The 13,408-nt window shown below is 43.5% G+C and overlaps 1 protein-coding gene and 1 pseudogene across 1 annotated transcript in view; one reads left to right on the top strand and one right to left on the bottom strand.

Annotated features, from left to right (window-relative positions):
- Positions 1–3,042: 3,042 nt before the first annotated feature.
- The window catches only part of LOC120299796 (trafficking protein particle complex subunit 9-like), a 239,579-nt gene continuing 229,213 nt past the window's right edge, over positions 3,043–13,408 (bottom strand). Inside the window, exons 8-9 of the mRNA XM_039325004.1 lie at positions 7,738–7,961; positions 3,043–6,288 (exon numbers count right to left, since the gene is read on the bottom strand). Coding sequence (XP_039180938.1) covers positions 6,109–6,288; positions 7,738–7,961 — 404 coding nt within the window. The 3' untranslated portion in view covers positions 3,043–6,108. The remainder of the gene's footprint in view (positions 6,289–7,737; positions 7,962–13,408) is intronic.
- Positions 12,337–12,888, top strand: LOC120299797 (annotated as a pseudogene).

The following is a 13,408-nucleotide window of genomic DNA, read 5'->3' on the forward strand; positions in this document are numbered from 1 at the left end:
CTACAGTTATAAAGAAATTAGAAGAAAAATGGGTGGAAACTTAACCAAAGGTGGCATTTCTACTGTACATTTTCCCCAAAAGGTATCCACAATTTTGGTCACTACTGTAGCAACAGAAAATTTGGGCCAAATTGTGGCTGTTGAGGATTACCAACACTTCTTTGGTTGACAATGGACCCCAGGTTGGGCAAGGACAGATGCTGTGCTTGGTGGACGGAACACGAACGAGCGCATGGGGAAAGCATCCTGATTTCACCAAATACCAGTGGCGCAATGGTTAGAATTGCAGTACTGCAGGCTACTTCTGCTGCCTGCCGGCTGCCTGCAGTTCGATCTTGACCAGCTCAAGATTGACTCAGCCTTCCATCCTTCCGAGGTTGATAAAACGAGGACCCAAATTGTTGGGCGGGGGGCAAGATGCCGACTCTGGAAATCGCTTAGAGAGGGCTGTAAAGCACTGTGAAGGGGTATTTAAGTCTAACTGCTATTGCTAAGTGCTGCAATCCGCTCCCACTTTTGCACCATGCTATTTGGTGGGGTTTCATGGGTTAGGCCAGGGGTAGGGAACCTTGGCTCTTTTATGACTTGTGGACTTCAACTCCCAGAATTCCTGAGTCAGCATGGCTGGTTCAGGAATTCTGGGTGTTGAAGTCCACGAGCCATAAAAGAGCCAAAGTTCCCTACCCCTGGGTTAGGCCAATCCATCTGTGACTAGTTGAGTTAAAGCAGCATTTCTTAACCTTGGCGACTTTAAGGTTGTGTGGATTTCAATTCCCAGAGTTTTGGGACTTGAAGAACTCATATAGGAGTTCTTGATTTACAACCTTTCATTTCAGAACCATTTGAAGTTGCAATGGCACTGAAAAAAAGTCACTTCTAAGCAGTTTCCACACTTACGACTGTTGCAGCACCCCCCTCGGTCAACATTATCAAACTCTGGGTGCTTGGCAAGAGGTGCTTTTATATCATTGTCCTAAGAATTAGGTAGCGTGGATAGGGTCAACACAGGAGGAAAAAAACGTATCTTAGGAGGGAGATCCATAGACTCGGAACCCCCCAAAAGGCCCCTCCCACATATCTAAACACTGAGTTTCTGGCAGGGAGGGGCATTTCAAGGGAGTTGGACAGGACTCTAATAGAAGAGCCCAACACATAAAAATCAAGGCCACTTTCAGGACCTGGAATAGTGCTCGTTGTGTCAACGCTGCTAACATCGGATGTTCTTGCTTTGACAATGTATGAAGATGCAGCCATTGTCTTTTTAACCTGTGTGTTACTTTTAGAGTTAGAATTAGATGATGCTGGGGGGGGGAGGGGGAAGAATGTGTACGGGGATTAGTTAGACATAACAACATCGCAGTAGAGTATTCTTCAGGGTTGTTTGAAATAAGAGATGATAAGAAATGGCGGGTTAGAGAACTGGAGGGAAGGTTTGCATTTCAAACTAATTGGAGAATGTGATTTATGACTGTTAATTGGAGGAGGGAAATGTGCTTTGATACTATATGTTTAGGGGAGGGGAATTCAGATTTTGGCTTCAACCATGTACGTGCTGATGCCATGCTACTTGAATAAAGATTCTTTAAGGTAAACAATGCCTTGAAGTTCTTTGAAGAGTATCATCTGTCGGAAGCATGACACGTTGTTGTTCAGTTGCTACGTTGTGTCTGGCTCTTCACAACCTCATGGACCATACCATGCCAGCTCCCTCTCCAACCTCTACTGTCTCCTGGAATTTGCCCAAAGTCATGTTCATTGTACTGCTGACTATCTAACCATCTCATCTTCTGCCGTCCCCTTCTCCTTTTGCCTTCCCTCTTTCCCAACCTCAGGGTCCACTCTTCTCATTGGGTGGCCAAAGTATTTGAGTTTCAGTTTCAGTATCTGTCCTTCTGAAGAACAGTTAGGGTTGATTTCCTTTAGGAGTGACTGACTAGATCTCCTTGCAGTCTAAGGGACTCCCAAGAGCCTTCTCCATCATCACAATACTGTGTTTCCCCAAAAGTAAGATCTACCCCGAAAATAAGCCCTAGCTTGATTTTTGGGATGGGCCTAATATAAGCCCTACCCCCCAAAATAAGCCCTAGTTTTGGTGCATGCCTAAAATCAAGCTAGAGCTAGGGTGGGGAGGGTGGAGCTGCCCCATGCACCCCGCACTCACTTACCGTTGCAGCCGCCTCTCCTCGCCGGCCCTCTTCTTCTGCGGCATCCCCCGGCCTGTATTTTGCAATCCGAGGCCTTTCCAGAAGGCCTCTGCAGCTGAGAACCAAGCTATGGATTCAATCCCTATGGATTCAATCCATAGCTCGGTTCTCAGCTGCAGACGCCTTCCGGAAAGGCCTCTGACTGCACAATGCAGGCCAGGGGATGCCGCAGAAGAAGTGGGCTGGCTAGGTGGGGCTGTCGGTGCCGGAGGTGAGTGGAAAAGACCCCCCCCCCCAAATAAGACCTGGTGCCTCTTTTGGAGGAAAATAAAATAAAATAAAGACCAGGTCTTATTTTTGGGGAAATGCAGTAGTGCCTAGGAAATAACTGATCACTAACCTAGATCTTTCCATTCTGAGACTGTGCATCTCGACCATCATATTTTGCACTAACTTTTAAGTGTCTTGGGAATTTCTCTGACAAAGACAGAAGCTCGGAGGACTGAGGTCCAAGAGACAAAATTAGGTCTCAGAGACTGTGTGATTGGCAAAGGTGAAGCCTGGGCGACAGCTGATAATTATACCCATTCCTTAATTTCAGAAGCCCTAAGAAAAATCACAGTCTCCCAATGGATCCGTGCTTGATTGTCCCTCTGACACAATTTTAAATTCAAGATGCCAGAGCACAGCCGTAGACGTGTTCTCTGGGGAGGATTCCTTGACTCACATTTTATTTCAAGAATTGTATTTAAAAAAAAAAAACCATAGTCGATATTACCGGATTGAGGAAAGAATCTGAAAACCTTCCTTGCTTTTTTCCAGACTGTATCTGCTGCTAAGGGAACATGTAATTAGAAATGATAAAAAATCCCAACAAAAATAAAAGGCAGTCCAGCAGTTGGATAAAAAAAAAAAGCCCCGGAAAGCTATTTATTTGACAAGTTCAAATAATTTATGGTTTCAATTTGCCACCAGCACACCCAGAACAGGCCGGATTCTGTCCTGAGTTTGTAACAGATTTTAAAACAAGGAAGGGCTTAACTCATTTAATGGTGTCACACCAGATTTACAAGCAAAAGCTGACCCATTACATACCACATTAGGAAATAATGAAATCAACCGTGTTTTCTGGGAGAGGTTAAACAGAATAACTTACACATACATACACCGAGATGCTATCTTTTGAGGGCACTCCCTGCAGGAAACTCCAGTGGAATTCTAATATATTAAAGACTTTAATGCATATAAGATAAGGAAATAAAACAGGAGGTGGGCGTACAACTTTCTGTGGAAGGTACTTCCGTGTGAACGTGCCATAAACGCACCCCAGTGAAATAATTACGACGACGTTAGGAAGTTTACCTCTTAAGTAGAAACGCATCATTTCCAGGTTGCTTAAACTATTAGGACCAGCCCTGCATCTCTTCTCCGGATTTGTGCGGCGGGAAAACGCCAAACCAGATCATCATTCAAGGGAGCAAAAAGAGACGGAGAGGCTACGTTCCTAGAGTGGAATCACCCTGAAGGTCACTCTGCGTGGAGCGATATTTATTATTTAAAGAGATCTTACTGACAAGCAGCGTCTGAAGCGACTGCGAGGTGGGAGATGAAAGAGCAAGGAAGACGACGCGGAAATATTTGCTTATTTGGAAGTGGTATTGTGCTATGGGTGGTTAGCAGGCCTGACGGGGATTTGTTGATTGTTTCGCACAAGTGAGAATGTGGGCTGCTCATCCAAAGCAAGCAATACAGGTAGCCACCGCAGGTAACTTGTTGAACAAACTAACTACAAGGATTTTAAGTCTTTGGGTAATGCTCTGCTGAAGGGTAAGCCCGGTTTTTTAAAGACCTGGGCAGAAGAAAAATCCAGTGATTTTATAAAAGTGAGTTTAATGTCTCTGCTATCAGATAATCACTACAACTGTAGTATAGGGTGAGAGAAGAAATAACATGAAATGCAGATTTCCCCCCCCCCCATACACACACACACACATCGTGTGGAAATGGAATGCAGGTTGATTTCTCTTATTAAAAAATAAACCCTACGTACAATCCAATCAAAATACAGAGATTATAGACTGAAGCAAATGCTCCAATTTTAAATGGGGCATTTTCCAATGGATTTGGCCTTTATGAACCCCGATCCTCCACAAAGAGAGAGACCTGCGTGTCAGCCATGTGAAAATAGGATAACCATCTCTTGCTAAAAGGGGAAGAAAGATGCATAATGTAACGTCCCCTTTGCCAAAGGAAAATGCAGAATCAGGATTTCTGCTGCGCGCACTCCCGAGACAGCTATTTAATATTGGATGATATGAAGCAAATTTGCACTGAGCAAAGAAGGAAGGCCGGGAGAAAGATATCCCTTAGGTAAGCATCGTTCGTGAGATTGACTGGTAGCTTTTAATCCTGATCTTTTTTTCCTCTATTGCCACTGATTGACATCAGTACTTTTTTTAAAAAAAAAAAAAAAAAGTTCAGGCCTAAATCAACACCCTTAAAAGCCGGTGCAAATTTAGCTTACAATCCCATTAGCCCGTACTGTTGAACTATGATGTTGATTTTTATTTTTATTTTTTGGCACAAAAACCACGCTCAATTAGAAAGAGGGTTTCAAGCTTAAAATCGGGTTGGCGTGAACTGTCTTCAAAACGAATTATAATCACTCCTCTACGGATCCATGGTGGGACAAACCACGATCCCACGAAAGGTTTTGCAAATGACAATTCATAGCCAGGGTAAGCGATAGCAGCTAAAGGGAGCTGGAATGGGCTGGAATTATTTGAAATTCGTTTCCTTGGCAAGCCACTCCTTCCATTTCCATCTGTGCACGCCTGGCAGGCAAATGTCTCTGCCTAAATCAAAAGCCAACTAGTTCAGTTGATTGCTTGGCTTTCTACGGAAGAAGCAGATAAAAAGAGAAGGAATACACAAATGTCCAGTCTTCTTCATAGGAAGCAGCATGTAGTCTGCATTTCTGCATTTGAGTCTGCATTTCTTGTCATATACTCGTTTTTTTAAAAAAATTATACTGAATGTCATTCCATTCAACTAACAAAGCCTTATCTGTGCCAAATGCTTCTGAAATTCAGCTGAAAAGTCGAAAAATGGTCTCTGGAGTACGTGTTCCAAGGCTGCAAACTCCAGAGGTTCAAAAGTGGCAAAGCCAAAAACGGAGATTTGACATCTCGCTGGACCTACCAAATTATATTTTGCCACAACTGTCTTAAATCTGGGCTACTTTTCAAAAAGGAAAAAAAAAAAAACTAAAGAGATTTCAAAAACTGTATTTAAATCCAATCCTAAGAATTGAACCAACTTGGCCAGCGAAGGACAAAAAAAGACTTACATCTCCTGTACAGTTTAAAGCAGGGGTAGTCAACCTTGGCTCTTTTATGACTCGTGGACTTCAACTTCCAGAATTCCTGAGCCAGCTAATTGAAGTCCCCGAGTCATAAAAGAGCCAAGGTTGACTATCCCTGCTTTAAAGAATGTAGAAGATTTTTAAAAGTTTGAAAGAATACAGAAAGTTCAAGTGAGCGAGGAGAAGAAGAATGTAGAGGTGCAGGTCCATGACTTATGTTATAACTTTGTAGACATCACCCAAGTAGACAAGCTTTGATGCAATTAATTTGAGGATTATTTCCCCCCCCCCAGACATCAGTGGATACAGTTCAGTGTTATCTCTTAATAACTGAAACATATTTCTAAAAAAGAGAGAGAGATCATCCCGAAAACCCTTGTGAATGAAGAACATTGAGTTCCTCATCATATAACATTGCCTCTTCCTAAATGAGCAAAAGCGATTGTCCACTTACAGTTGGCTACTTTTAGATAATAACTTAAATACGCCTCTTTAAGGCTTGTAGTAAAACCTGGAGTAGAAAGCAAGGGAGAGAGGCGACCCCAGGGCCAGCCTTGCTGAGCAAGTTGGCTAATGCTATGTTCGATTACACCCTGACGTTTACAACTTGGTCTGGATCACAGAGTGCACAGCGCGGATGTGAACGCTGGGCAGGCCCAGCCACGAAGGGGGAAACTCCTTGTCTGAGTTGTCTTCGTGGAACTTGATGTTCAAGTAAAAGTCACCAGTGCAGAGAAAGAGAAGAGCACCGACACACACGGAATTTTCTGTCGGCTGAACCTGAAACAAAAGGATGGGAGAACTTGAGCAGATTTAGACAACGCAAAATATATTGAACCACATGTGTGTGTTCAGTTTCTCCATCCTTGCATTAAAAAGGGGTTCCATGTTCCTGGTTTAGGTCCTGATTTTCTCCAAATGTACCTGGAAGAGACTATTGGTCACTGGTGGTCAAATTAGCCTTTTGTTGCAAATGGATAGAAGAGAATTGTTTGGTCTGACTGGGCTAGAAAACTAAAACAACCCATTTGTGGATTCTACATTCTACATTCCCTACATGCTGGAGAAAGACGAGAAAGAACTGGAGAAGATAACAAAATACAAAGACCTACAAATAGAAATAGAAAGACTGTGGCAAAGGCAAGCAAGGGTAGTACCAATAGTCATAGGTGCCTTGGGTGCAATCCCAAAACAACTGGAGCACCACTTGGACACCATTGGCATTGATAAATTCGCCATTAGTCAATTGCAAAAGGCGGCCTTACTAGGAACTGCTTCCATCCTGCGATGATATCTGTAATGACATCAAACATCTACATCTGCCTATCCCAGGTCCTTGGTAAGACTCGATAGCTAGACAAAATGCCAAATCCAGTCTGAACATCTGGCTGACTGTGCAATGATGCATCATCATCATCATCAAAGTTGGAAGGGACCTTGGAGGTCATCTTGTCCAACCCCCTGCTCAGGCAGGAAACCCTATACCATTTCAGACAAATGACTGTCCAGTCCCTTCTTAAAAACTTCCAGTGTTGGAGCACTCACCGCTTCTAGAGGCAGGTTGTTCCACTGGTTAATTGTTCTAACTATTTGTAGCTGTGGTTTGAACTGTGGGGTCTTCGGTGCTCTCTTGCAGACGTTTCGTTATCAAACTTGGAGAGCATCAACGACCCCACAGCGCACTGATGATGTTACCTAGTTTGGTAATGAAACGTCTGCAAGAAAATAACCAACTTCAGAGGGCACTTAGGACCTCCGTTGTTGCAAACTTCACACAATTTTAAAGGAACCCCTGGGTTTGTGTGCATTGTAGCATCCATTCTCCAGAGCACAACAATATAGTTCCTCATGTTTGTCAAGGAGGAGGCCCAATTAATTTACCAAACTGGTAGAAGAATAACTGGAACCCATTTTACCTATGTGAAAGAACATTGACCCTATCTTCTACACAGTGTATCGATTTTGTTTCCTTGCATACTTTGCATTTTTATCGGTGGCGTAAAACATTCTGGTGTTATAAAAAGCGGAGCACAAACTGAAAAATTGTTAAGTAAGCAAGCAAACAAATAAATCCATGCTTTTTTTTTTTTTTAAACAGTGACAGGTGAGGGATTCCAAAGTACTTTCACAGGAAGTGTTGAATAAAAAAAAGCACAGAACGCCACCGATGTTCCTTTCTTTAACTTTTTAACTTGGAGACAGAACAAATACAAGCAAGCATGGACTTACTGTGTCGATGTAAAAGGTGTTGGATCCTACGAAAGTGATGCCCTCTTGGAGATCGTAATTGTGGACGCCGTTTTGGTAGTCTTGGTAGGGGATCACAGTGAGGGAGAAGGGTCCCACGCTGTGCTTGCTCCAGTTGGTCAGCTTCACTTCCAGCTTCACTGGATCCCCGACAGTGCAATCCGCCACAATATCCGAGTCGCAGGGTTTCCCTTCCACCAGCACGTCTGTAGTACACAAAGCGGAAGACGGGATGAATGTCTTTTGCTTTGAGAAGGTGAAATCCTAAATTTAATGTCTTTTGCAAACCACGAGGAAGCAGGTTGCAAATGAAAATGAATGCCGCAGTACAGGTCGTCCCCAGCTTACAACAGTTCATTTAGTGACTGATGTTACAATGGCACTGAAAAAAAGTGACTTATGACCGTTGTTTTACACTTACGACCACTGCAGCATCTCCGTGGTCATGTGACCAAAATTCAGACGCTTGCCAATTGGCTCATATTTATGACGGTCGCAGTGTGTCCTGGGGGGGGTCACGAGATCCCCTTTTGCAACCTTCAGACAGGCAAATTTGAAAGGGGAAGCCAGATTCACTTAACAACCATCTTGCTAACTTAACAACGGCAGTGAATCGCTTACGGGCAGCAAGACAGGTCACAAAATGGAGCAAAATTCACTTAACAAATGTTTCACTTTGCAACCGAAATTTTAGGCTCGACTGTGATCGCAAGTCTTCAACGTACAGTCACAATTGAGCCCCCAAATTTCTCCTGCTAGGAAAGACAGTTGTGAAGTGCTACATTTTACGACCCTTTTTGCCGTGGTTGTTAAGTGAATCTCAGGTTGTTAAGTAAATCAGGCGGCCGTTCAGCGAGTCGGACTTCCTCCTTTAACTTTGCTGGTCAAAAGCTCTCTAAGAAGGTCGCAAATGACAATCCTAGAGCCAGTGACACAGTGCCCAACGTTTGATCACGTGACTGCAATGGTCGTAAGCCTGATAGCTGATCCTGAGCCATTTTTTCCAGTGCCGTTGTAACTTTGAATAGTAATTAAACAAACGGTTAAAAACTGAGGACTACCCGTACAATGTCCTAATCGGTCCAGCAGGTCATTCAGTTGCAGAATGGGACAATTCACCACGGCCAACTCGCTGTGGGACAATTCACTGCGGCCAATACACCACGGGAATCACTCAGTTCCTTTTATTTTTGTTGACCACGCTTTCATTAAAATTATTTTATCTCTGGTATCAAAGGAAAATCATTCCTGTGACTACCAGCTTTTGCAATGTGCTGATGAAGAAGAAAAGGAACTAATCTCACGTTGAATTGTCCTGTGGCGGAATGGTCACCGCAAGGAGTCCTGCACGAGTCGACCACGGCAAGTAGGCCACGGCAAGTTGGCTGCAGCGAATTGACATAGACCAGGGGTAGGCAATCTTGGCTCTTCTATGACTCGTGGACTTCAACTCCCAGAATTCCTGAGCCAGCTATGCTGAGGGGACAGGGAGAGGTTTCCAAGCTGAGCCAGGCTTGCTCAGGAATTCTGGGAGTTGAAGTCCACGAGTCATAAAAGAGCCAAGGTTGCCTACCCCTGACCTAGGCATTCCTAATGTATTTTTCTCTTTTGATATTGTTAAATTGGTATCGTTTAACAGGTGAAAAATCCGCAGGAATCTAAAGAAACTGACCAACAAATCACGACACATACCCAGCCAGACAGAAATGCAATGGATAATAATGGCAGATGTTCATTTTAAGCTCGATTAGATAGCAACTGCAGTTAATTCAAAATAGTATTCATCAGTAAAAATATGTACCGGTGTTACTGGCGGGAATAACATTTTAAAATATATACCCATATATTTTTTTCCATATTATCAACTCTTCCCGAATGACCCAAAAGAGTTTAGGCATCCTTAACACGTTCAGAACCTCATCAACTGACAGAGCAGGGAAAAGATCAGAAGCATTCATTTTTGGTAGATTAATTTAGCAATAACAAGCCTCAAATCAACCAGGTCAACTTTTCCACTCATTTCATCATATTCTTGCTTCAACTTCTCCTCTCTGTTATTTTTAGTTTCGTCTGTGTAAACCATTTTAGTTAAACCTAATGTTTTGTCACTGTCACAACCCCTCCCACTTGCCTGCACTGTGCATGACAAATCACTCCAAAGATCTCATTACCACGGGGCAAAAAACAAACAGTAATAAGATAAGATAAGATAAGATAAGATAAGATAAGATAAGATAATCTTTATTGTCATTTTTTTACTGTGGGCATAACGGCACACATCAAAAATGAAATTTAGTTGCCCACTCTCAAAGTGAAACACATACATGACACACATCTAAGCATACTATGTACAACATATGTGTAGACCCACACCCCTACATATACATAACAAATAAATATTAACTACTGTCCATCTTGAATTTATAACGGAAGGAGGAAGCTTGAGAGTTCACAAGGTTAATGCTGTATGGAATGAAACTATGGCTGAATCTGGATGTTCTGCTACGGATACCACGAAGCCTCCTTCCAGAAGGGAACAAGGAAAACAGGTTGTGAAGAGGATCTGTAGCGTCCCAGATGATCTTACGGACCCTGCTCAAGCAACGCTTCTGTGCTATGTCCTGGATGGGAGGGAGGGAGCTGCCAATGATCTTTTCAGCCATCCTCACCACTCTCTGCACCGCCTTCCTGTCTGAAGCAGTGATACTTCCAAACCAGACTGTGATGATGTATGACAGAATGCTCCCGATCGTTCCTCTGTAGAAAGTGGTAAGGACAGGGAAAGGAAGATGTGCTTTTCTCATGCAATGCAGAAAATGCAGGCACTGCTGTGCCCGCTTCACCAGGGTTTCGTTGTTGAGCAACTAAGCCAGCCTACTCGTTAGCTGCACACCCAGGAATTTGATGCTGTTAAATTTCTCCACAGGTGTTAGTCTTACATTTTTTCAGAACTAAAAAAAAAGAGGGCCAGGTGAATAGACAAGCTTTACGAATGAAGAACTAGCTCTTGCAAGGACCGCAAAGGAAGCTTTTCATTCGTGCACGTGTTTAACACGTCTTGGGCTTCTCTGCTGAGACATATCTGGCAAATTAAAATTTTCTGGTTCTCTTGACGAATCAAGGCAAGGTAATTAGCAATCACACACTGAGCTCATTCCAAGGAAAATATGGATGCTGCCAGGATAATAGGCTTATGGACAGAACAAGTGAAAAAAGAGACTAAAGGCTGATTGCAAGTTTAAGTTCACTATAAGAATCTGACCAACTAACAGTCAAGGGAAATGCGCGGGAGATAAGACAGTCATTCAAGGTGGAGTGGATTTAGATCTCTTGTGGACACACAGGGACTCATGACTTATGACATGTTTGATCCCTCCCTTGGGCTCAGCCTGGTCATCTACAATGGCTGGGTTAGTGCTCAGAAAAAGCCTTCTTTAATTTCTCCAATCTTTTCAGTCCAAAGATTCAGGATCAGTTCCCTGTTACCATTCCAGACAAATGGAAGTTTCACCTTAATTCCAGGTTGCTTCTCTCCTTGATTAGTTCAATCAATCAATCAATCAATCAGAATAGAGCTGGAAGGGACATCGGAGGTCTTCTAGTCCAACTCCCTGCTTGTTACTTGTTCTGGGACTTGCTGGGAATGTGGGAGCATTTGGGGAACATTTGGAGCAATAAAGGAGCGGTTTGAACTGCCAGCTGATGGTGCGGCCTCTGTGCCATGCCCTGGGTCATCACACTCTACTTTGATGCGCCATCTGTGTTAGCGAGCCAAATACACGACACCCGGACTTTACTCCCTAGCAAACGAGAATGTTAAATGAGCTCCGAGTGCCATGAACCGTTTCTGTCTAAGCGAGGGAGCAAAAACGAAACCATTCCTTGCTTCAGATGAGCAGCTCTCTAAGGGTAGTTTCCCCGTAATTGGCCACCTCCCTGAGCCTCTGCAAACAGGGCTGATCGTTTGACAGAACAAGCTGTCTTTACCTGTTTATTAGTGCCAGCTTATGTTTTGCGTTCAGGAAATAATTAGTCTCTGTAAGCATACAAACCCTAAATCAATCGTAGACTAATTGGTTGGGGGAGAGGTGAAATCAATTTCTCCAATCTGAAGTTTCTGTCTTATGACCTTTAAAGTTTTAATTGGATGTGATATCAGAGGCTTTCCACGGATACATAGAGATGAGGTGTGGCACACCACCACGTTAAAAGGGAAGGCGAGTAAGTTTAGCTTTCATTGGACTGTCCCATAAGGCTTGGAGACCAGTCAAATGTCTAAAGTCTACATCTAAGAGTGGTGCTGAGCCTTCTTAGAGGGAGAAAAAAAGCATTATCAAGTTTAATGTTAATGAAAAAGATAAAAATGTTGACACTTTGGAGAGAATTCAGAGAAGAGCGACAAAAATGATTAGGGGCCTAGAAGCTAAAACATACAAAGAACAATTGCAGGAAGTGGGTAGACCTAGTCTAGTGAAAAGAAGGACGAGGAGTGACATGATAGCTATCTTCCAATACTTGATGGGCTGCCCCAAGGAAGAGGGAGTCAAGCTACTTTCCAAAGCACCTGAAGGCAGGACAAGAAGCAACGGGTGGAGCTTTTTTTTCCTGCCTGGTAGCGCTGAGGCGGCAACACGATGCCTGGAGTAACTGTAAAAGACGTCAACCAGCAGGAGTTTGTACGGGCCCTTGCAGCCTTTCTCAAAAAGTCAGGTAAACTAAAGGTACCTGAATGGGTGGACACAGTCAAACTAGCCAAGCACAAAGAATTGGCTCCATATGATGAGAACTGGTTTTATACCAGAGCTGCGTCCACGGCCCGTCACCTTTATCTTCGGGGTGGTGCTGGAGTCGGCTCCATGACCAAGATCTATGGGGAATCGCCAGCGTAATGGCGTGATGCCCAGTCACTTCAGCTGGGGCTCCAAAAGTGTTGCCAGGAGGGTGCTCCAGGCTTTGGAAGGGCTCAAAATGGTGGAGAAGGACCAGGATGGAGGTCGCAAACTTACCCTCAGGGACAGAGGGATCTGGACAGGATTGCTGGACAGGTAGCAGCTGCGAGCAAGAAACATTAAAATGGAGTTCAGTTTAAAAATAAAGTTCTTTATTTACTGAAGCTGAAAAAAAAAAAAAGAAGCAACGGGTGGAAACCAATCAAAGAGAGAAGCAACCTGGAACTAAGGAGAAATTTCCTGACAGTGAGAACAATTAATTAGTGGGGCCAGTTGCCAAGTGTCTGAATTTTGATTGTGTGACCGTGGGCATGCTGCAAGGGCCGTTAAGTGTGAATAACAGTCACGCGTCACTTTTTTTTCAGTGCCGTTGTAACTTCCCAGGGCCACTAAACGAAAACTTGTAAGCCGAGGGCTACCTGCAAATAGGAAAAGATATTGAAGGATGAAGTTCCTGCCTACTTTCAAATTCCATGGAACGGTCTTAGGAAAATGCTGCTCTGTTGGAGGCCAATTCAGTAATGAGAAAAGCGCAATCTTTTGGCCTGGGCTCTTTAAACCAGGCAAATAAATTCCTTTCCCCTCTCCTTTTTTTTTTTTTTTTCAGGGAAAAAAATCTGAAGCGGGCTGCTGTCGGGCTTCTCGTTTCAGCTTCACTAAGCACGAGGCTGGATAAAATCCTTTTCTGCTGCTGATGTTGTCGT

This window comes from Crotalus tigris, unplaced genomic scaffold (genome assembly GCF_016545835.1).
Source record: "Crotalus tigris isolate CLP2741 ecotype Arizona unplaced genomic scaffold, ASM1654583v1 scf7180000024314.327548, whole genome shotgun sequence".
Classification (NCBI taxonomy): domain Eukaryota; kingdom Metazoa; phylum Chordata; class Lepidosauria; order Squamata; family Viperidae; genus Crotalus; species Crotalus tigris.